Source organism: Bos taurus, chromosome 23, assembly GCF_002263795.3.
Source record: "Bos taurus isolate L1 Dominette 01449 registration number 42190680 breed Hereford chromosome 23, ARS-UCD2.0, whole genome shotgun sequence".
Taxonomy (NCBI): Eukaryota; Metazoa; Chordata; class Mammalia; order Artiodactyla; family Bovidae; genus Bos; species Bos taurus.
In genome coordinates, this window is record NC_037350.1 from 49,734,360 (window position 1) to 49,756,288 (window position 21,929).

General features: G+C 45.5%; 1 protein-coding gene across 3 annotated transcripts in view; it reads right to left on the minus strand.

The window, feature by feature from the left end:
- CDYL (chromodomain Y like) overlaps positions 1–11,005 on the minus strand; it is a 158,566-nt gene extending 147,561 nt beyond the window's left edge. Inside the window, exons 1-2 of one of the 3 annotated variants that reach the window (XM_024983678.2) lie at positions 10,592–10,681; positions 7,103–7,241 (exon numbers count right to left, since the gene is read on the minus strand). In XM_024983678.2, the coding sequence (XP_024839446.1) occupies positions 7,103–7,105 (3 nt within the window). In that variant the 5' untranslated portion in view covers positions 7,106–7,241; positions 10,592–10,681. Of the gene's footprint in view, positions 1–7,102; positions 7,242–8,696; positions 8,716–10,591 lie in introns of those variants that run through there. The other 2 variants (XM_059880406.1, XM_059880405.1) reach the window with 2 other exon arrangements.
- Positions 11,006–21,929: the final 10,924 nt, after the last annotated feature.

Below are 21,929 nucleotides of genomic sequence, written 5' to 3' on the forward strand. Positions count from 1 at the left end.
TGGTTGCTGACACCATTGCTCTGTCTCAATTCACGCTCCCCACAGCAGCTGGGCTGCAAAAGGCTGCCCCCGGGGAACCCCCTACGAATGGGCAAGAGGGTCTTGCTGCTGAGTGTGAGAGGAGCTCTCAGATTTCCTCTCTGTAAACACGGAGGATTCCACCGCGCCCCACTGCCCGAGGGTGTATCAGGCTACCATATTTGCCCCAGCCCATCCCATGTCTTTGTGGATGGCTACTCGATGATGGTAACCGACTCAGTGGACACGAGTGTGAGCAGACTTCGGGAGACAGTGGATGACAGGGAAGCCCGGCGTGCTGCCGTCCGTGGGGTCGCAGAGAGTCAAACACCACTTAGCAACTGAGCAAGAACAAACGGGTGCTCTAAAATTTCTTCCATTTTTAAAATTGCGTCTCTCTGGGCCCCTCCAGACTTGCTGCCACTCTGCTCAGTGGCCAGGATGCTGAGGGTGGCGGACTGCCGTCCACAGGACCCCTTCCTCTGCCGTCCAGGGGGACCCGCCAATGGGAGGCACTGATACTGCCGGCCATGCCCTGCTCAGGGTGGTCGCAGGGAGTGTGGAGCCAGCCCCTGCCTGCAGGGGGAGGGGACCCCAGGGGTCTCCAGGTTCTGCAGACCATCCCCGCCCCGCCTCTCCAGGTGCTGGTGTCTCCGGCCACCCCAGACACTAGACGACGCATCCTGTAGGTTTCCCTGACTCCGCCCACAGCTCTGTAGGTAAAATTTTTTTTTTTTTTTTTTAATGAAACTCTTCTCAAATTACCCCGTTTCGCTGTGCCATCTGTCTCCTGTCTGGACCCTGACCGAACCCTGACTGATTCAGCCCCCTTCTTTATATACAGCAGGACATTGAAAAAAGGCTTTAAGAAAACTTACTCATTTTTAATTGGAGGATAATTGCTTTGCCATGTTGCGCTGCTTTCTGCCATACACCAACAGAGTCAGACATAGGTATCCGCACGTCGCCTCCCTCTTGAGCCTCCCTCCCACCTCCTGCCTCATCCCACCCCTCGAGGCTGTCACAGAGCGCAGGTGGGGCTCCCTGCGTCATTCCCACCGGCTATTTTATTTAATACAGAAAAAGGCTTTTTAATTTCATTAAATGGAGCTGTCTGGCTTTTCTGATATTTTCATTCAAAGATGGCTTATAGTAAGTTGACTAATTGTCCTCGATTGTTCCCCTGAGGGAACTTGGGGCTTTTTGTCTTCAAATTAGGACAGTTCTGGGCAAACCCGATGAGGTGCTCACGGTGGCATGGACTCTTGTAGCGTTTCTAAATGGTTTTTGAAGATCATTATCTTTCAAAAGATTTCTGTGATGATATTTAAGCTAAAGTTGTTTTACTAAAAATAATAGAATATTTCCCACTTCTGAGAAAATCTGTCTGAAATGCTTTTCTTAAAGGCAAAGCGTGTAACGTGGAGAGACCGTGCTTTATTGAGTTCTGTCTGCTCAGGTCTGGTTACTCTCCAGGGGAAGTCACCTGAGGAACTGTAAGAACCGAGGAGCAATGTGTAGGGCTTAGTAGGAAGTTGGAAAAGAAGACAGTGGCAAAGAGCTTTGCAGTGGAAAACCGGGCTTCTAGAATATAGTTCTTCTTGATTTCAAAGACACTTGCAGGCATTTGGATTGATCGCTTCCTGTTTCCCTGTCCTTCCAGTGTGTTGTGGAGAAGATAGGAAGATACAAGTACGAAGAGCATGTTTCATTTCTTTGTGTCACTACCTACTGGCATATTTACTGATACGTTTGCCAGTATTTACTGGTAATATTTTAATTCCTAAGAGATAGACCACTTTGGGGGGGCAGTGGAAACCCCAGCAACTACAAACAAAGCTAACATTTTGAGAAGAAATCTTTGTTTACATGTTGGAATATAGCTTTATTATTTTATCTTTTTCCATTAGAGAAATGTTTATTGAATGACAGTATTAACAGCTGTCACACTGCTCTGGTACATAGGCTACCTGGGAGAAGAAATTTAATTGGGTTAGAAATTTACTGTGATTTGAATGCTTCTCAATTCAAAGTATTATTTTCTGGTAGGAGAGCTTTTGACTATTCACTGTAGGGAGCCGGAATTTCACATATGTATCTTTTTACCCCTGTCTTTGAATATCAATTTTCTTGATCTACTTTTGCTCCCAAATCATTGTTCCCTTCTAAGAGTTGGATGAGTTATTACAAATTTGTGATATTGGTTTTGGTAAAATTAGAATTTAATAACTCACCTTGGGTGTGTCAGGATTGCTCTCTTTGGTATTATCGCTACACTGAAATGATTGTCGTTAATATTGTTTTCCAACTATAAACAACCACTAGAAATGCATGAAATATATTGACCTAAGTGTATTGAATTTAGTCCCCTGTAATAAACATTTATTGAATACCCACTGCATGTAAGGGGATAATAGAAAATAAAATTTGACATTGGGAAGGTAATAATTCAAACATCAAACTCAGGGAAAGAAAAAGTCAGCAGCCACTCATTTTGGTTAGGTTTTTAAAAGTTATATTACGTTACATATACTCATATATATATATATTTTTTAGGCTAAATTTTTAAGACTCAATTATCTTTTTCTTTTGTCCTCTTGTGAAATTTGTAAGAATTTGACTCAGCATTTAAAAGTAACAAGTCTTTTTTTCTTCAGTGAGCTGCAAGGGCATGAAATAAGATCCCAGGCTCTCATCATAAACTCTCCCTGACTTCTGCAGCTTGCCACAGATGGGGCAGGATGTAATGTTCGTGGTTGATAATGTGACAGAGTTTGAGTTCAGTGGACCAAGTAATTTGGGGGTCGCCATCAGAGTACATCATGAGAAACGCTGGACTGGAAGAAGCACAAGATGGAATCAAGATTGCTGGGAGAAATATCAATAACCTCAGATATGCAGATGACACCACCCTTATGGCAGAAAGGGAAGAGGAATTCAAAAGCCTCTTGATGAAAGTGAAAGTGGAGAGTGAGAAAGTTGGCTTAAAGCTCAGCATTCAGAAAACAAAGATCATGGCATCTGGTCCCAACACTTCATGGGAAATAGATGGGGAAACAGTGGAAACAGTGTCAGACTTTATTTTTTTGGGCTCCAAAATCACTGCAGATGGTGAATGCAGCCATGAAATTAAAAGACTCTTACTCCTTGGAAGGAAAGTTATGACCAACCTAGACAGCATATTAAAAAGCAGAGACATTACTTTGCCAACAAAGGTCAATCTAGTCAAGGCTATGGTTTTTCCAGTAGTCATGTACAGATATGAGAGTTGGACTATAAAGAAAGCTGAGCGCCGAAGAATTGATGCTTTTGAACTGTAGTGCTGGAGAAGACTCTTGAGAGTGCCTTGGACTGCAAGGAGATCCAACCAGTCCACTCTAAAGGAGATCAGCCCTGGGATTTCTTTGAAAGGAATGATGCTAAAGCTGAAACTCCAGTACTTTGGCCACCTCATTCGAAGAGTTGACTCATTGGAAAAGACTCTGATGCTGGGAGGGATTTGGGGCAGGAGGAGAAGGGGACGACAGAGGATGAGATGGCTGGATGGCATCACTGACTCGATGGACCTGAGTCTGAGTGAACTCCAGGAGTTGGTGATGGACAGGGAGGCCTGGCGTGCTGCAATTCACGGGGTCGCAAAGAGCGACAAAGACGGACACGACTGAGCGACTGAACTGAACTGAACTGATCCTGAGCTGAAATGCACAGTAGAAAGGAAGATAGAGGCCAAAGGACCTGTGACTTGGCCCAACAGTGGGCAGAATTTGGTCCAACTCTGTTTCCGTGGTGGCAGAGACATTTCCTTTCTCTGTGATGGCAAAAGAAGGTGTACTAGGGCAAGCGGGAAGAACGCCCCAAAGTGAAAATTCTGGTGACCATTTTAATGAAGAGATTATGCTAATAAAAGATGAAGAATATTTCACACTGATGAACGGATTCTGACTGAGAACGCCTCACCTGGGTGGGGACGGGCCGCTTTGAGGGTTGGCAGTTGGGGGCTGCCTCGTAACAGTTCCCTGCCTCTGTTGCCTGTGTCACATCGCCATTCCTGTGGCTTCACCCATCATCCTAGTGTGCCTGAAAATGGGCCACTAAATGCCGTGCAGAGTGAGTCTCTTATTGATTAAAGAGATTAGCCAATAGCTCAGGCCTTGCAAGAATCGGGGGTTCAAGAGGGGTGTATGGATGGGGAGGGGGGCCACATGATTGGTGGGAAGTATTTAAACTGAAGTGAGATGAGACCAATGCTTACACCACTTGGTGTTAAATTTTAAGGACAGTGTGCATTAATACAGTGAAACATGCCTTTAATTCTCTTAATTATGTTTTAATTTCCTTCATTAAAGGTGTGTTCAATTGTATTAAACACATCTGTTTGATACAGATTAAACAGATCTGTGTTCTCTGGGACCGTGTAATTCTACTTCTAAAAATTTATATTTAGGAAAAATGTCCAGACACACACACAGGGGTACACATCCAAGGATGTTTATCACAGCGTCATCTAAAGGCAGCTGCTGCTGCCGCTGCTAAGTCGCTTCAGTCGTGTCTGACTCTGAGTGACCCCGTAGACAGTAGCCCATCAGGCTCCTCTGTCCCTGGGATTCTCCAGGCAATAATACTGGAGTGGGTTGCCATTTCCTTCTCCAAAAGCAGTATAAAAGTTGACATAGCCTGAATATCTGTCAATAAGGAGATAGAACACACTACAGAAATCCAAAATGGCGCTGTAGATGTGTATGTCAAAGAAGGACACAGTATACTACTTAAAGAGAAAATAATACCAAAAGTCATGACTACCAGTGTCTAGGTGTTTTTTAAAAAAATATGCAAGTAACAAAAAATCAGTATGCAGGTATTAATTTGCATTAGTTGCATTAACTAAAAAGAGAATTTTGGTACTATGAAGCGTATCATTGCTGGGTGGCAGGGATATAAATGACTGTTTAGAAGAAATTTTGTACTTTTAAAATAAAAAAGAAACTAAAGGTAGTACCTTAAAAATCTGAAATAAACAAGAACAAACAAAAAAGCTTTCACTTTAAACACCGAGTTGCAACTTTGCTAGGCAGAAGTCCTTGATCTCAGCTGCAGGAGGAAGACTCTCTGCTGGGAAATGAAGAGCCCCAGCTGCACGTGGGGTTTGGATGAGGGCGCCCCACCCCAGTGAGTCCCACACGCAAAGGAGCTCCATTCTGAGAGTGCATGTGTGAGTCCAGCTGGTGTGTCAACTCCACCAGAGTTCACCTAGGTACCCAACTAACACAATCGGTTATAAATACTGTAATTTAATAGGTTTATAATACTTCTCACACAAATAATATATAAAGAATGAACCCAGAAATAAAACGTTTTTAACAAGCGCCCTGGAGAAGGAAATGGCAACCCACTCCAGTATTCTTGCCTGGAGAATCCCATGGACAGAGGAGACTCACGGGCTATAGTCCATGGGGTTGCAAGAGTCGGACCCGACTTAACGACCAAACTACCACCAAGGAGCGCCAAGGAATTGATGCTTTTGAACTGTGGTGCTGGAGAAGACTCTTGAGAGTCCCTTGGACAGCAAGGAGATCCAACCAGTCAGTTCTAAAGGAAATCAAGTCTGAATATTTATTGGAAGGACTGATGCTGAAGCTCCAATAGTTTGGCTACCTGATGTGAAGAACCAACTCATTGGCAAACACCCTGATGCTGGGAAAGATTGAGGGCAGGAGGAGAAGGGGACGACAGAGGATGAGATGGCTGGATGGCATCACTGACTCGATGGACATGAGTTTGAGCAAGCGCCGGGAAATGGTGAAGGACAGGGAGGCCTGGCGTGCTGTAGTCCACGGGTCACAAAGAGTGGGACACGACTGAGCGGCTGGACAGCAGCAGCAAAGCTTATGCTACAGTTCCTTAAAAAGTCCAGTAGTACCAGCCGCATCGTTACTGCTTTTCTGCTTGCTCTGGACGTCCTGGGCTTGAGATACAGCTACTGTCTACTGTGCTCACGCAAAGTACACAAAAGCACAGCCGCCTGGAGAGGGTGCAGGCGTGCGACAACGCAAGCCGGACACACGGACAAACTTTCGTGGTTGGACATGTGGACGCACGCTCACAGCTTTGAGAAGTTTGAAACTTGAAGAGTTATATGTAGTGGGCTTACTGTAGTCAAAACAGAAGTTGGGGAACTGAGAATGAACTCTTCCCATCATAACTTTGGGCTCTTTACTTCCCAGACACACCCTCTTCCTCCTGATTTCTGGCCCATGTCCCTACTGCCTGTGAGTCCTTGCACTTGAATTGCTTGCAAACTGATTGCAAACTCGACGTCCCCCAGACTGACTGGGACCTCCACCAAGTCTTCCCTGATAGGATAAAATCTCTCTCTCATTCCATCTTCCGCAGCCCTGTCTGCCTCTTTTGGGGCATCAACCTCCTGCTACCTGTGTCGTGTAGAGATCTGAGCACCTGCCTGATTCCCCTTGCAGAAGGAGAGCTCCTTGAGATGGTCTGTCTCATTCGTGGCTGTCCACCATGAGTCACCCTGCCCCGTGATTTGCTGATGGGAGGTACTGAACAAGGAAGTACACGCAGCAACAGACAGATGACTTCTGTAGGTTGGGAGCTCTCGAGACATCTGGACTTGCCGGCTATTTCTGTGGAAAACCACTTTCCCACTCTGTTTTGCCCTGTCAAGAGTCCAGGCATGCTGGGGTGAAGATGAGGCAGGGAGAATGAGCGCTGCCTCCTCTATTTGTACACACAGGGCGTAGGATGCACCATCGTTGGCCTTGGAGGAAGTGGAAAACGGAACTCAGCCAACTATTTCTTAGGTCATTAAAAGTTATTAAAGACAGCAGTAAGAGACACGAAAGTAGCCATTGCAATAAAATGGAAGTTCTGGCTACAAAAAAATTAATTTAGAGACACCAGATGGGAGAAGATGTAAAGGTACCGGAAGAAGAGGAGAGCTTGGTTTTCAGAATGCTGGTGTTGAACAACTTCTGAGTTCAGACCAGTGAAATCACTGTCTTGATATAAAAGGTGCCCCTCTAAGAATTCTGCCCTCCTACACCAGAACCAGTTAAGTTGGTCTTACCATTGTCTCTCCTCGGAAATAACTTCCACGCCCTCCCTGTATTGCCAAGTCTTATTGCTGCTCCTCCTCCAAGCTGGCCTGTGTCCTGTCTGGAATGCCATAAAATTCTTCCGTGGTCTCTGTGGCCTCTGATCACCACCTGCAATTACAGTCCCGATAAAAGGAATTTACTAAAGTCCAGGTCAGAACAGAGGCTCCTAGGATGTCGCTTCTTCCTGAGGTCCGGATGGAGAGCAAGCCTGGCTTCTGTGCTCGGGCTACAGGCATCATTAGTACTGCGTCGGAAGGAGCATCGCCTTGAAAATGATAAAGAAAAGGTGCCTACAGCTGTCAGACCTGCTCTTCCTCTCCACAATAGATGTCTTGTAGAGTATCTAGTATCTTGCTTTCCTGCGATGTGCAAGAAGTGTTACAATATATTAAGGAGTAAGCAAGCCAAGGACCTGAGCATGCCATCAGGAGGGTGGAAAGCTGTCATTTTTGGTCACAGGAATTGTGTCCACATCACACCATAAGAATTGCCTCCATCACTGACTTTCTTTATCTTTTCTAATAGGCTGGGGTACGTAAGGATGACACGAAGGTAGTTCTCGTCTTCAAGTGACCTACGCTCTATTAGACAGACACACCCATAACGTCTTAGACAAAAGTTCAGAAAATGAGGAAGCAGTAATGAGGTGTTCAGTTGGAGCCCAGGACCTGGTTCATTCCCAGCCTGGGGGAGGGGGAGCAGGGCCCAGAAGCGTGTTTCCAGTGTGGAGAGTGGATGGCAGGCCTGAGGCAGAGGGCCCAGAGAAACACACCGTCAGGTGTGGAGACGGCCGGGTGTCAAGAATGGCAGAGGAGCAGCCTGATCCCTAAGGGGTGGGTGGGGGTGTGTGTGTGTGTGTGTGTGTGTGTGTAAGGCTTGGTGGGCAAAGTGGATGACGGGTATACTGAAGTCATCAAAAAACTAAGTGTTGTGAGGATAATATTAACTATTACAAATTAAGGTGTCTCTTGTGTACAAAACAAGGCACCCATTTAAGAGTCAGATTTTTTAAGCTCTTGAATGCTCAGGAAAGGGATGTGGATGGCCAGGGATCACATGATGCAAAAAAAAAAAAAAATCAAGAGGTTTGGCATTGAATTACAGTTCCATCGCTTTGGTAATGATGTGATGTGATCTTAGACAGATTACTTGAGTCTCAGTGTCAAAGGTGACTGGACTAAGCCTTTAGGGGAATATGGGAAGATCAGATAAAGTGCTGGACATGAAATGCTTGGCATGTAAGAGAGACGTAAGGGCTGTGGCTTCACTTTCTGTCTTATCCATCAGAATCCTCCAGGGGGGACCACAGTCTCGCCACGTTGGAGAAGTGTCCTGGTTGAGGCCGGGTCACCAGTGTAGGCAGTGGGGGCCACGTGGGTTTTGGATCAGGGAGACAGCGTGTGCAGAGCCGTGTGTGGGCAGCAGGTGGGGGCAGATTCAGAGGGGGCAGTGGTGAGACTGGTTCCAGGTGTTTGTTGACTCATCCACAGGAAGACTGGTTCATGCCTGCTCGGAGGAGGCCCTGCGTTCTGTACAGAGATAAATGTGCCCTTACTTACTGACCTGTGTCTTAAGGAGCGACTCCTGGCTTTCTGTGACCTCCTGGCGGCTCTGGGGAGCGGGCAGTGCTGGGAGAGGCAGGTCAGGAAAGCGTAGGGGTTTCCAGCTGGCTGCGGGCTCCAGAGTGCTTAGCTCCCCCTGGGGCCAAGGCTGGGGGAAGAGTTGGCTAGCTTTATCTTGCCTTTTGGATCTTTGAGCCTGGAACCAACAACCATTTCCTAATCTAGAGTTCCTTCTTAATGCAAATGCAAAAAGAGGTAAAATAAATTAGATTTTCAGCCCAAAAACATGACGTGGCTACTGTGGAAGGACAAGTTGTATTGTTGTTTTGTTGCTAAGTCGTGCCTGACTCTTGGTGACCCCATGGACTGTAGCCCGCCAGGCTCCTCTGTCCATGGGATACTCCAGGCAAAAACACTGGAGCGCATTGCCATTGCCTCCTCCAGGGGATCTTTGAACCCAAGGACTGAACCCCTGTCTCCTGCATTGTAGGCAGATTCTTTACCACTGAGCTACCTGGGAAGCCCTAAGGACAAGCCAGAGAAGGGTCGGTGTGCTTTGGGGTGTAGTTCAGGTGAGAGGTGGCGGTGGCTAGCTCCATGGGACGTACTGAAGACAGAAATGAGCCAGGTAATGAGGAAGCTGAGTCGAGAGTCCTGGGTGCTGAAATATCAATAGAAACGATGGCGGGAATCAATGGATTGACTGACGGCCTATAAGCAGTGCCCGCTGTGTCTTGCCGTCACCCCAGGCCCCAAACGGAGTTCTTTGTAGTTCTCCGCGTCTCTCTCTGGCTTCCTAGAGAGGAATGCCTGGTCCCCATAGTCCTCTGAGTCTCTCTCTGGCTTCCTAGGGAGGAATGCCTGGTCCCCATAGTCCTCTGAGTCTCTCTCTCTGGCTTCCTAGAGAGGAATGCCTGGTCCCCCCAGTTCAAATGTTGAAACCCGATGCTCAGTGTGATGGTGTTAGGAGGTGGGGCCTTTGGGGGGCAGTGAGGTCATGAGGCGGAGAGCCCTCATGGGTGGGATTATTGCCCCTAAAACAGGGACTCCAGAAGCTCCCTCATCCCTCCCATTATAGGAGGACATGGTCTATGAACCGGGACGTGAACCCCATCCCCCAGATACTGAGTCTGCCTGCACCTTGTCTTGGACTTCCAGCCTCCAGATTGGCGAGAGACAGTTGCGTGTTGCTGCAGCCACCCAGGCTGTGTTGTTCTCCTAGGGCAGCGCTACCTGCTCACGACCAAACACTGGCCAGTCATTCCACTGAAAACCTGAATGGACTTTGGGACTTCCACTTTGCTTCTACCCTCTAGTCACATTAGGCACCGCGTCTGCAATCTTCTCTCTGCAATCTTCTCTCTGCAATGTCCCTTGCATCTTTCCCTCTCTTTTCCCTCTAATTCAGGACCTTCTTATATGTGATTCTTGGAGCCTTTGCTGCTCCAGTTTTATCTCCCAGCTCTGGTCCTCGTCCCAAGCCCTGTAACTACGAGTTAGTCTCTGAAACTCCGTGTTCACTATTCTGTGCCTCCCGAGGAAACTCGGGATTTCCTATTTCCTCTGTCATGTAGGGATTCCCCGCTGACCAATCGCTTCCCGGCCTTTTGGCTAAGATTAAGGGCAGGGAGTCCCCGCTGACCTGACATGAAAGCCTGAGTTTGAGGCCTTCTGTGGTCTCTCTGCCATCTTCTATGTCACACTCTGCTCCCCGTAATGGTAGTTCTAAAACTCTCGTCAAGCTACAAAACCCTTGCTCAAACGGAATCTTTTGTTCAAAGCGTGGGGGGGCTCCATAAGCCAAGCCTGTGAAAGTGGAGATCTTGGGTGAATCAGGGGTGGGGTTTGACTTCCTCTCCATTGCCCCCGCCACCCCACGGCCTGCTTTCTACCTACCTGCGTGGTCCCCTGAGATGAATCTGAAGAGACTGCCGTTGGAAATTCATCGCCTTCCAGGAGGAATGCTCTTGGGTAGAGATAGGTGTTCTGCTCAAGGAACCGGTGCTCACTGAACCCGGCGTGCGTCCCTGCCCCGGGGCCTCTGGTCAGCCTCTCCTCTGCCTGGTCCCTCACCGGGCAGGGACCCTGCCTCACAGAAGGCCCCTCTGTGATGTAATGTGCCCTCACCATGCCTCTGCCAGCTGTGGAGCGGTCATCACCTGCTGCTGCCTGTAGCATCCTTCGTGGGGCTGAGGCGCTCTCAACAAACTTGGCCCAGACGAGCAGGTTTCCAGGGACCATCAGCGTGGGCCAAGCACTCCCTTATTTTGATTTGATCTAGAAAGTATTCTACCCAGAGCCGTGGTTTCCAAATGTTTCCCTCCAGCGACTCCATCGAGGTAATTTCCATCTGAAAGCCTTCTTTCTAGGACAAATTTTATTTAACATTGAAAATGTTTTGTATGGGTAGGTGTCAAATATTTGTTAAACAACGGTTGACAACACTATTTAGCACTTTTATCCATTTTGTGTTCTTCTCCTTCATTTTTTACTTTGTCCTTTTATTATGAAAAATTTCAAATAATACTAAAAAAGTATTAGAAAAAAGTAAAAAATTATAATTAAAAAGTAATAGAAAAGTACAGGTACACGTAATATATACCTAGGTTGAATAATTTTAATATTTTCCCATATTTGCTTTATATATAAGCCTTATATATACATATTAAATATAATAGTATTTAATATATTTATAAACCATTTAAAAGTTAAATTTTATACACCCCAAAGCTTCACCTCTAAATACTTGAGTGCTCCTTTCTAAAAATGACATTCTCTTACATAACTGCAATACCAGTATCACACCTAACTCAACGAATAATTTCACAGTCTGTATTTAAGTTTCCTCAGTTGTTCCCCACATAGTTTGCATATCTGGTTTGTTCAAAACAAGATCCAGGCAAGAACATCCCTCTTTTTCTAGAATAATTGCCCCTCCCCTTCTTCCTCCCAAACACACTGATTTGTTGAAGCGGCTGGACCTCTTCCTTTGCATGTCCACAGTCTGGATTTGCCGGATGGTCTCCTTACAGTCCTGCTCAGCTGGTTCCTCTATCCTCTGATTTTCCTGCATCTGGAACTGAAAAGGAACCAAAGGCTTGATTCGATTACAATTGAATATGTTTGGCAACAGCACCTCATGGGGGATGTGGTGCCCTTCACGCTGCTCGTAGCTTCAGAACCATACAGCTGATGCCATCGGACAACGCGCTTCTGGTGTCTTTGACACCTCCTGCGTGCCCCTTTCCAATACCCGCCATACCTTTTCTGTTATCCTACATGCTGTGTTGACTACTTCCTGTGTTTTCTTTAGTTTTATCACGTAAGTATGCATACCTCCAAGTAATACATTTTTTAGCTCTAAGCTTGTATAAATGAAATCATAATTTTCACTCAGCATTGATTCTGCAATTTTTCCAATTGCTATATGAAGCTACAGGTCATTCATTTTCATGTCTGTGTCCTATTCTCTTGCATTATTTATTCATCCTACTCTTGATTGGAGAAGGAAATGGCAACCCACTCCGGTATCCTTGGCTGGAAAATCTGGTGGACAGAGGAACCTGGTGGGCTGCAGTCCACGGGGTCGCAAAGAGTGACTAACGCTTGCTTACACTTACTCTTGATTGACGTTGGATTTTGTCCATGTTTGTTATTACAGATGGTACTGCAGGAAATACCTTCTTGCATATTTGTGGTCTGCTTGTCCAGGAGTTTGTCTAGGGTGCAATTGCAGGGGTATGGATGGCGTCTGCGAGTACACCTTTGCCAGGTGGGTCAGTCAAGGTACATTACAAAGAACACAAGAGCCTAGCTCATCAAGACAGAAAGGGATTTAGTATAGGTTATTGATCATTTGCAGAGGTGTTGGCAGGGTTGAGGGAACAGACTCTAGGCTGAGCTTCTAGGAATGACTCCCAAAGCCACACCAAACGACCGGGCCCCCGGAAAGGCTGCCACTTGCCCCTTCATCAGGAAGTGATGTTTCGGGCTGGAAAGCTGCCAGGGTAGTTCTGGCTGCAAAGCCACAGAGCGCCACGTACAATTAGGAAGCCACTTCAGCTAAATCAGGAAGCCGCTCTTAGACCTTCTGGCTCCAGAACCAGGCTACCTCTGGCCTGAAACTGACTTTTATAACTGGGAAGCCACCATTATGATCCCTGCCAGTAAAGCGAAGGCCCCAAGCTCTGCCTCGCTCCCCACTTAGTGGAGTTCAGGTCTCACTGAACGCACGGGACGGGCCAAGGCTTCGTCACAGCCAGGGGCCCGGCGACCAGGGCGTCTCGGAACCATTGACTTCAGTTTTCTGTGCTTTGAAATACAGAATGGCACCCTAGAAGGAGGCCAGAATGAACATAGAGCAAATTAGTTCAGAGTTAATGTCGAATTGCTTCCCAGTGGGGTGGAGCCAGTCTCGTCTCTTGCCAGCAAAGCAGGGGAGTACTTGTGGTTCTACATTCTTGCCAATGTTGGGTTTTGTGGGGTTTTGTTTTTGAAAAGCTACTTTGTTGTAATCTGAATTTGTGGTTCCATGATTAATAATAAGGTTGAGTGTGTCTTCACATATACGTATTCATATATATTGGCCATTCCTGTTCCCTTTCACAGCTAGGCTTATGTCTGCTGTGTATTTCCTGCTCTTTTTCTTTCTTACTCACTGGGATCCTTCTGAATAATGATTCTTTGCGAGTTGTGTTTCACAAATAACGTCTCAGACTGAAGCTGATCTTTTCCCTTTTCAAGTGGTGATTTTACTGAGCAGAAGCCCTTATTGTTAATCAATGTTGTCAATTTTTTTCTTTATGATTTGTGCTTTTCTCACTCATTTAAAAAGATAATTAAGATATTATTTATTATTATTTTTTAAAAGCTTCAAAATTTTACTTTTCTTATTTTACTTCCGGATCTGCCTGGAATGGATTTTTATGTATGGTGTGAGACAGGAATCCATTTTCATTTATGGGTAACCCCTCTGGTCTGCAATGCCTGGTCGATCATGTGTCTCTTTTAAGTGTGGGTCAGTTTCTGAGCTCTCTCTCTTGTTTTTTCTGTTGGTCTGTTTTCCATCCTTGTGTTAGTAACACACCATCCTAATCACTGAAGCTTTATGATACGCCTTTAATCTGGTGGAACAGGCTCATCTTTTCACTTATTCTTGGCCCTTTTAGAATTCTGGATCACAAAGCTCCACAACATTCTTCTTGGGATTTTTATTGGAATTCATTGAATCTATACAACAGTTTGGATAGAAATGAGATCCTGAAGCTATTCAATCTTCCTATCCATAGAAAAATTTTGTCATTCTGTTTATTTTGGTCTTATTTAATGTCTCCCACCAAAGTTTTATAACTTTCTCCAAAAAGGTCTTGCGTATCTTTTGTTAACTTTATTCATTGGTACCTTATTTTATTGTTGCTATTGCAAAAGATATTTTTACAAATTGCATTTCCTAACTTTTTTTTTGTTGGTATGTAGAAATGCAGTTGACCCATATATTAATTTTATGTCTAGCAAACTTACTAAAGTCTTTTGTTAATTCTAGGAGTTTATAGATAATTGGAAGTTTTCTATGAAGAACTTAATGTTTGCATGACATTTTGGTTTCATGACAGTTTGGTTTCCTTCTGTTCTGAACCTGTATCATCCTTGCTTAGTACACTGCTCAGATCTCCAGTGCCCAGCTGAGAACAGGTGGGCACAGTGTGTCCTTTTGTTACTCCTGATTTTAAAGAGCATGTGTTAATACTTCACAACTGAGAACAAGATTTGCATTATTAGTTTGAAGAGAGCATTAAGGACATTCCTTTCTCTTTCTAGTTTGTAAAGAAATTAAAAATGTTTTTTCCTCACGAATGCCCTTTTGAATTTTATCAAATGCTTATCCCATATCAATTCAGGTCACAATGTAGTTTTTCTCCTACTAACAATAGAAATTACACTGATCCATGTTTCAGTTCAGTTCAGTCACATCTGACTCTTTGTGACCCCTTGGACTGCAGCACGCCAGGCCTCCCTGTCCATCACCAGCTCCCAGAGTTTACTCAAACTCATGTCCATTGAGTTGGTGATGCCATCCAAACATCTCATTCTCTGTCGTCCCCTTCTCCTCCTGCCCTCAATCTTTCCCAGCATCAGGATCTTTTCCAGTGACTCAGTTCTTCCCATTAGGTGGCCAGAGTATTGGAGTTTCAGCTTCAGCATCAGTCCTTCCAATGAACATTCAAGACTGATTTCTTTTAGCATGGACTGGTTGAATCTCCTTGCAGTCCAAGGGACTCTCAAGAGTCTTCTCCAACACCACAGTTCAAAAGCATCAATTCTTCGACGCTCAGCCTTCTTTATAGTCCAACTCTCATATCTGTACATGACTACTGGAAAAACCATAGCCTTGACTAGATTGACCTTTGTTGGCAAAGTAATGTCTCTGCTTTTTAATATGCTGTCTAGGTTGCTCATAACTTTCCTTCCAAGGAGTAAGCATCTTTTAATTTCATGGCTGCAGTCACCATCTGTAGTGATTTTGGAGCCCAAGGAAATAAAGTCTGACACTGTTTCCACTGTTTCCCCATCTATTTCCCATGAAGTGATGGGACCAGATGCCATGATCTTTGTTTTCTGAATGCTGAGCTTTAAGCCAACTTTCTCACTCTCCACTTTCACTTTCATCAAGAGGCTTTTTAGTTCTTCTTCCCTTTCTGCCATAAGGGTGGTGTCATCTGCATATCTGAGGTTATTGATATTTCTCCCAGCAATCTTGATTCCAGCTTGTGCTTCTTCCAGCCCAGCATTTCTCATGATGTACTCTGCATATAAGTTAAATAAGCAGGGTGACAATATACAGCCTTGATGTACTCCTTTTCCTATTTAGAACCAGTCTGTTGTTCCATGTCCAGTTCTAAGTGTTGCTTCCTGACCTGCATACAGATTTCTCAAAAGGCAGATCAGGTGGTCTGGTATTCCCATCTCTTTCAGAATTTTCCACAGTTTATTGTGGTCCACACAGTCAAAGGCTTTGGCGTAGTCAATAAAGCAGAAATAGATGTTTTTCTGGAACTCTCTTGCTTTTTCCATGATCCAGAGGATGTTGGCAATTTGACCTCTGGTTCCTCTGCCTTTTCTAAATCCAGCTTGAACATCTGGAAATTCATAGTTCACATATTGCTGAAGCCTGGCTTGGAGAATTTTGAGCATTACTTTACTAGCGTGTGAGATGAGTGCAATTGTGTGTTAGTTTGAGCATTCTTTGGCATTGCCTTTCTTTGGGATTGGAATGAAAACTGCCCTTTTCCAGTCCTGTGGCCACTGCTGAGTTTTCCAAATTTGCTAGCATATTGAGTGCAGCAGTTTCACAGCATCATCTTTCAGGATTAGAAATAGCTCAACTGGAATTCCATCACCTCCACTAGCTTTGTTCATAGTGATGCTTCCTAAGGCCCACTTGACTTCACATTCCAGGATGTCTGGTTCTAGGTGAGTGATCACACCATCATGATTAGGGTTAATGCTGACCTAACCTTTCAATCCCAGCATAAACCCAATTTGGTCATGATTTATTTTCATTTCTTTAAGTTGCTGGATTCCGTTTGCTAGTATTTTGCTCAGGACTTTTGCGTTCATGTTTGTGAATGAGATTGATCTTCAATTTCTTCTCTAGTTCGGTCCTTGCCTGAGTCGGGGAGGTGTTCCTTTTTTTCCTGTTCTCTAAAGAGTTTGCATAAGTTTGGATTGTTGGGTCTTTGTTGCTGTTTAGTTGCTAACTTGTTTCCGACTCTTTGTGACCTCGTGGACTGTGGCCCGCTGGGCTCCTCTGTCCATGGGATACTCCAGGCAAGAACACTGGAGTGGGTTTCCATTTCCTTCTCCAGGGGATCTTTCTGATGCAGGGACTGAGCCTGAGTCTCCTACTTGGCATAGGTTTGGATTGTTGGGTCTTTACAGATGCTAGAGCCAATCAGCTTAGTGGAGAGCCCAGCACTTGGAGTCAGAGACATGCTTGAGCTCTCTTCTTACCGTTTAGTAGCTGAGAGCTCTTGGGCTGGTAACTTGCATCTCTGGGATTCACCCCATCAGTTAAATGGGAGGTAGCAGTACATACTCTTCCTGCCTCAGAGGGTTGTTGCATTGCCGCGGGCATTGAACGGGATACTTCCTGCCAAAGTGCAGTGTAAATCCTATAGGGAAGGTAATGCCTGCCAACGCTGGCTTTGGGGAAACATCCCTCTGTGATACTGTATAGAAATCAGAGGAAGGACGTGGAAATGCTCTCGGAGACTTCCGCTAAAGTCTTGGGTTGGGCAGAAGCACTGTCAGTGCGCTTCCAGAAGAGAAGGTGTTGGCAGCTTCTGAAGTCAGATTTCTAACTTCTCCTTCAGACCCTCCAAGAGGGCCCAGGGCACTGAATCACCGCCTGTCAGGGCTGGACAGGGCTCACGTCCAGTCACTGGGGAACCGCAGCCAAGAAGGTATGAATTCAGGCCAGGGATTTGGAAGCTTCGTTGTAAGCTTGACATTAACTGTTGCATGTGGGTTTTGATTTATAAATATAATGCCTTCTCACAGGGACAGGAGGGATTTTAAACGACACGAGAGTTGTACACACATACACAAAATTTTTTCTTTTTTTCTCCGGTCACCTCAGCCTGTTCTCCTTAGAGATAACTTTTTAAACTTTCTCTTTTCAATCTTTCTGGTACCCCCTGCCACAATTCTACAGGACTGCTATTTCTTGATTTGTAACTTTGCAGACAGTATCTGTTGCCTCCCCACCACAGTGATGAATTTACCTTTTTTTTTACTCCTCTCCACTGTCTGCTGGTCACATTTTGTTTGTAGCCCTTCTCTTGGTTACCACTATATTGATATTTAACACTATCATTAATAATAAATCAATAATATTTAATAATATGAGATATTCAAGGAACATTTTGGAACTTCTGGATCTTGACCTATCGATTTGAGTTTCCCTGGAGTTCTCACCACGTAAGATGAGAAGACTGGTCCCTCCACGTTTGGCTTCCTTCTCCCACCTCCAGCGGTTGGAGTTCTCACCACATAAGATGAGAAGACTGGTCCCTCCACGTTTGGCTTCCTTCTCCCACCTCCAGCGGTCTCCTAACCCCCGCCATCCATACCATTACACTTCAGTGTCTTGGTTCATAACATAAGATTCTGTTCTATAACCATATATGTCCTCTATGCTTTCCCTGTAGTTTGGTTCTAAAAACTGAAAGCCAAGTGTTTATAATTTATCCAGAGTTTATTATTAAGATAATATAAACGTGATTGTTAAACTAGAGAAGCAGATGAAACCTGATGTTAACCAATGCCGGTTCTTAAAGGAGGAACCTCTCAAAAACGGGCCAGAAGAATGATTTCCAGTGAAGAGGCCCAGCGTATTGTAACTACTTACCTTGATCACTACCTTACTCATCCATCTTATAAATAAAATTATCCAGCTTTTTAATTATATAATTTCCTACAGGGAACCAATTTTCTGTATGAACACGTTTTTTTAAAGAACGTGCTGAATTTTTCTAGGCTCTGATTTGGACCCGCCACTTTCCAAGCCTCCTGGATGGCTGTCATCCTGGGGTTTCTTCTTGCTCTCTTCCGGGTTAAGTTCCCTGCAGCCCTCGTCTGTCACTTTTTCTAGTTCTTTGTTGTTTGACTGTGGCACCTGCTTGAATACTTTCAGAGAAGGTCACTGTGTGATAAGTCACTGAGTCCTCACACACGCATAACATCTAGAGTTTATATGATCAGTGACTGAAAACTCAGGAAGATGCAACCTTTTATGTTTAAGAAAAAATTTCTTCAAAACTTAAGGACAATACTCATTGTCTAATGGCATTAAATGTTGCTGATAAGAAATCTGATACCAATATGATTCTGGTTCCTCTGTAGGCAACTTTTTCTTTCTTTCCGTAAACGTTTTATCTGTCATTCTAAAATTTCAGGACGATTGCCCTAGGGCCATGTGTGTGTGTCTCTGTGTGGTTGTGTGGTTTTCCTTTTCATAACCTGGTGTTGTCTGCAAAATGATGTATCTTTCTTTTGCTCTGGAAAATGCTAACAATTTCCTGTCTTGTATGTTTTTTTGTTCTTTCCCTTGAACATCTATTAGTGATGTCAGACTTCCTGAATTTATCTCCTTAAGTCTCTTAACCTTTTGAATGTATTTTTTGTAAATCTCTGCGTTTTTAATTTATAATCTGAGATATTAATGTTTGTCTTCTAGCCCTTCCATCGAATGTTTTATTTGTCGATTATATTTTTCAAATTCAAGGCCTTTTTCTTATCTGAGTTTTGGGGTGAGCATGCCGTGCTGCTTCTTCCCCCTCCTCCACTCTCTGTCCCTCCTTCCAACTTTTCTTCCTCCTACTCGTCCTCTTCTACGTGCTGCTTTTCTCTGAGATACTGATTAGAAAGTTCTGAAGATCTCTCCTCTTGTTGCTATACCACCCGCTTCCTCTAGGTATCTTGTTTTTGTTCATCTTATTCCATCTCTCTTGCATGGTTAATTTTCCCCCTCTAAATATCAGTTAGTTGTTCAGAATGATATTTACTTAGTTCTTTCGCTGAGCCAGACATTGAGCAAGACAGGCTAGGTGCCTACCCCCATGGAGCTTGCACAGTAGGGAAGAGGGCGAAATGATCAAGATAAACAGGAATGTCAGTTTGTGTACATGTCATGAAGGAAGCAGAGCAGGGTGACGTGAGAGTCAGCCACGAGGCGGGGGCCCTCTGTAGCCAGTGGCTGGGAAGGCTTCTTTTAGAACGGGACAGAGATCTGGTACCAGCAGTGTGACGGCGTGGGAGGGGGTCCGAGGGGAAGGCACAGATCACAGAGCGACCAGGTGTAGGAGGTTTGGCTTTGATTTAACTGCAGCTCGAAACCGTCGTGGGGGGTCATGCCCTGGTTTATGTGTTTAACGGTCAGCGCTCCCTGCTGAGTGGAGACGGACCAGAGATAATCAAGGATGGCCCTTGGGAGCCTCGAGGAGCCTTCTCCTGCCGTGTCTAAGCTAAGACTGAGGTTAGGGTGGGGGTGACAGTGTGACATGAGGCATGGTCACCAGGGGATTGCGCGTCTTGAAGGCAGGACAGGAAGTGCTGCCGGAAGAGAGTGGTCCGTTGTGCTAACTGCGGTGGAGAGGTCATGGAAGGTTCAGACACAGCAGTGAGATCACACTTGACAGGTGCTGGCCAGTGGTGGATCCATCACATCCCATGCTGCTGCTGCTGCTGCTAAGTCGCTTCAGTCATGTCTGACCCTGTGCAACCCCGTAGACAGCAGCCCACCAGGCTCCTCCGTCCCTGGGATTCTCCAGGCAAGAACCCTGGAGTGGGTTGCCATTTCCTTCTCCAATGCATGAAAGTGGAAAGTGAAAGTGAAGTCGCTCAGTCGTGTCTGACTCTTCGAGACCCCATGGACTGCAGCCTACCAGGCTCCTCCGCCCATGGGATTTTCCAGGCAAGAGTACTTGAGTGGGTCCCCAGTGCCTTCTCCGATCACATCCCATAGGCGGCCTGAAAAGTCTTTTAATATTTGTCGCCAACACAAAACCCTTTTCAGAACTCTCCATATATCTTCTAAAGCCCTCTCTTCTCCACACATTTTCTTACTGTTCTTTTAATTGCCCCCTTGAGGAGCAAATGGTTTAAAAAAAAAATCTCCCTTTTCTCCTTGTAATTCCTGCTGGCATGCTAAGTTGCTTCAGCTGTGTCTGACTCTTTGCGACTCTATGGAATATAGCCCACCAGGCTCCTCTGTCCATGGGATTCTCCAGGCACGAATACTGGAGTGAATTGCCATGCCCTCCTCCAGGGGATTTTCCCAACCCAGGGGTCAAACCCACATGTTTTATGTCTCCTGCATTGGCAGGTGGGTTCTTTATCACTAGCACCACCTGAGAAGCCCGTAATTCCAGCTTATCTGTGAGCAAAAAGGGCTCTTGAATTCCGTTTTGTTAATAGGGTGGGTAAGTGCGAGGACTGGGGCTTCTGGGGGCCTTCTGGTGTTGAAGCCAGGGAAGGGCTGGGTAGGGCAGGCACTAGGCAATTATCAGGAAACGGATGAAGTTACTGAAGCCGTGAGATGCTGTTTGGATGCGCTGAATATCTGAAACCAGGGAACTAAACCACAAATCTGTAAATTTTCCTTTAAAACTCTGAAACACAAAGTGTGAGTTTATTTCTTAAATTACCCTACACACATAGATGGTTTTCTCAAAGTCCAAACTTTTGAAGGTGGAGATCGGAGCCAACTGCTGAAAGAATGTGGAGAACTCGCAAAGGAACTATGAGGTGACTCTGCTGTAAAGGTATTGGCTCACTTTATCCTGTAACCGCCCCAGGCTGTTGGCTGTTTTCATTCCTGTTTACAGATGAGGAAGCTGAGGGCTGGCCACAGTCACACAAGCTAGTGACCAATATACTTGGTAGTTGAACCCACACGTGATTCCAAAGTCTCAAGCAGCCTTGCAACCAAACCTGTCTTCAGCCCCATCTTTTCCTCCACTTTTAAAGGACGCTGGCGCCGCTCCTGAGCCTTTTGCAGGTCTGTGGTGTGAATCCTGACTCTCCCCGCAGTGGCTCAGGTTTGCTAAATCGGTGTCTTCTCCTCCTTCACCTTCTAGCTTCCAAAATTGCCTCTCCCTAGCCCCTCTGTCCTCGTGGGTCTACGCCTTGAAGATCACTTTACCGTTACTTAGGTTTAGGGAGGAAATGGAAGTAAATATTAACGTTTAGTCTGTCATCCTTAAGTGAAAGTCGTCACTTAAACTTTCATTTTTTGTTTATTCATGGCTGCCCTGGGTCCTCTTGGCTGCGCCCAGGCATCTTTCTAGCCGCCGTGGGTGGGGCTGCTCTCCCTTGCGGGGCCTGGGCTTCTCTGTGGTGGCTTCTCTTGCTAGGGTGCGTGGGCTCCAGGGCGTGTGGGCTTCGGAAGCTGCAGCGAGCGGCCTGGGTAGTTGAGGTTCTCAGGCAGCAGCTGGGCACCTGGGCTTGGTTGCCCCTGGGCACGTTCAAATCCTCCCTGACCAGGGATGGCACCAGTGTCCCCTGCCCTGGCAGGCGGATTCTCACCCACTGCACCACCAGGGAAGTTCGGCCTTTTTTTTTTTTTAATCTCAAATTAAGAGATGCAAGTTCAATTCAGAGCACTTAGAAAATAACGAAAAGGACAAAGGGGACCCTCCCCCACTTCCCAAATCTCATCAGAGGTCACCACAGT